The 1,683-nt window shown below is 72.3% G+C and overlaps 1 protein-coding gene across 1 annotated transcript; it reads left to right on the top strand.

The window, feature by feature from the left end:
• Positions 1–244: 244 nt before the first annotated feature.
• LOC113962142 (skin secretory protein xP2-like) lies at positions 245–1,651 on the top strand (the record flags this gene model as incomplete). Its single annotated transcript, XM_027672945.1, has 1 exon — positions 245–1,651. A coding segment is annotated over exon 1 (1,407 nt), but the record flags the coding sequence as incomplete, so codon positions are not given.
• Between the last annotated feature and the right edge of the window lie 32 nt (positions 1,652–1,683).

Raw genomic sequence — 1,683 nt, 5'->3', positions numbered from 1 at the left:
GGGGAGCGATGTCCCGCGGGGAGGAGGAGGAGGAGGAGGAGGAGGAGATGAGGAAGCGCAGCCCGGGGTGACCCCCGAGGGGGCGGCGGAGCCCCCGGACCCTCCCGGTGAGGGGCCGAGCGGGGGAGCGGGGCTGGAGCCCCCCGGGGACGGCGCAGGGACGGGGAGCGGATCCCCCGAGGGACCGGGGGGACCGGGAGAGGAGCAGCGAGACCCCGGCGGCGACAGCCCGGGGGGCTCGGGGATGACACTGGGGGAGCCGGGAGGGGCGGACGAGCCCGAGGGCTCCGCGCCGGGCAGGGCAGAGCCCGAGGGAGAGGCGGCGGCAGCGGCGGGGACAGAGCCCCGGGACGCGGCCGAGGGTCCGAAAGGGACAGAGCCCGAGGACGCGATGGCGGCCCCGGCGGGGACGGAGCACGAAGAAGGGGCCCCGGTGGGGAAAGAGCCCGAGGACGCAGCCGTGGTTCCGAAGGGGACAGAGCCCGAGGACGTGGCGGTGGTCCCGGAGGGGGCAGAGCCCGAGGAGGCGGTGAGGGAGGAAGCCCCGACAGAGAAAGAGCCCGAGGAGGAGGCGACAGTCCCGGCAGAAGCAGAGGGGACAGCCCGGTTGGGGACAGAGCCCGCAGAGGTAGAGGGGACAGTCCCGTCGGGGATAGAACCCGGAGAGGGAACAGCTCCGTCGGGAGCAGACTCCGGAGAGGCAGAGGGGACAGCCCGGTCAGGGACAGAGCCCCCAGAGGCAGAGGGGATAGCCCAGTCGGGGACAGAACCCGCAGAGGGAACAGTCCCGTCGGGGACAGAGCCCGGGGAGGCAGAGGGGACAGTCCCGTCGGGAACAGATCCTGCAGAGGTAGAGGGGACAGTCCGGTCGGGGACAGAACCCGAAGAGGGGACAGTCCCGTCGGGGACAGAGCCTCGAGAGGCAGAGGGGACAATCCCGTCGGGGACAGAGCCCGGGCAGGCGCCAGGACAGGCGATCCCAGAGGGGACAGAGCCCGAGGACTCGTCGGGGACAGGCCCCCAGGATGAGGTGCAGGAGGCAGCCCCGACGGGCGCAGTCCCCGAGGAGGCTCTGGGGACGGTCCCCGAGGATGTGCGGGAGGCAGCCCCGAGGGAGCCGGTCCCGCAGGATGAGGGGCAGGAGGGAACCCCGGCTGGGACAGTCCCTGAGGAAGGGGCGGCCCCGGTGGGGACAGTCCCCGAGGGTGCGGGGCGGGAGGAAAGCCCGGCTGGGACAGAGCCCGAGGATGCGCTGGGGACAGTCCCCGAGGCTGAGGGGCAGGAGGGAGTCCCTGCGGGGACAGTCCCTGAGGATGCGGTCCGGGGGGAAGCCCCGTCGGGGATAGACCCCGAGGATGCGGTGCGGGAGGCGGCCCCGGCTGGGACAGGGCCCGAGGAGGTGCGGGAGGAAGCCTCGGCTGGGACAATCCCTGAGGATGCGGGGCAGGAGAAAACCCCAGTGGGGACAATCTCTGAGGACGTGGGGCAGGATGCGGCCCCGTCGGGGACAATCCCTGAGGATGCAGGGCAGGAGGAAATCCCGGCAGGGACAATCCCTGAGGATGCGGGACAGGAGAAAACCCCAGTGGGGACAATCTTTGAGGACGTGGGGCAGGATGCGGCCCCCTCGGGGACTATCCCTGAGGATGCGGTGCGGGAGGAAACCCCGGCGGGGACAATCCC

This window comes from Neopelma chrysocephalum, unplaced genomic scaffold, assembly GCF_003984885.1.
Source record: "Neopelma chrysocephalum unplaced genomic scaffold, ASM398488v2 Primary Assembly neopelma1_110791, whole genome shotgun sequence".
Lineage (NCBI taxonomy): Eukaryota > Metazoa > Chordata > Aves > Passeriformes > Pipridae > Neopelma > Neopelma chrysocephalum.
Note: the sequence above shows the minus strand (reverse complement) of the source record. Positions and strands in the feature narration are given on the sequence as shown.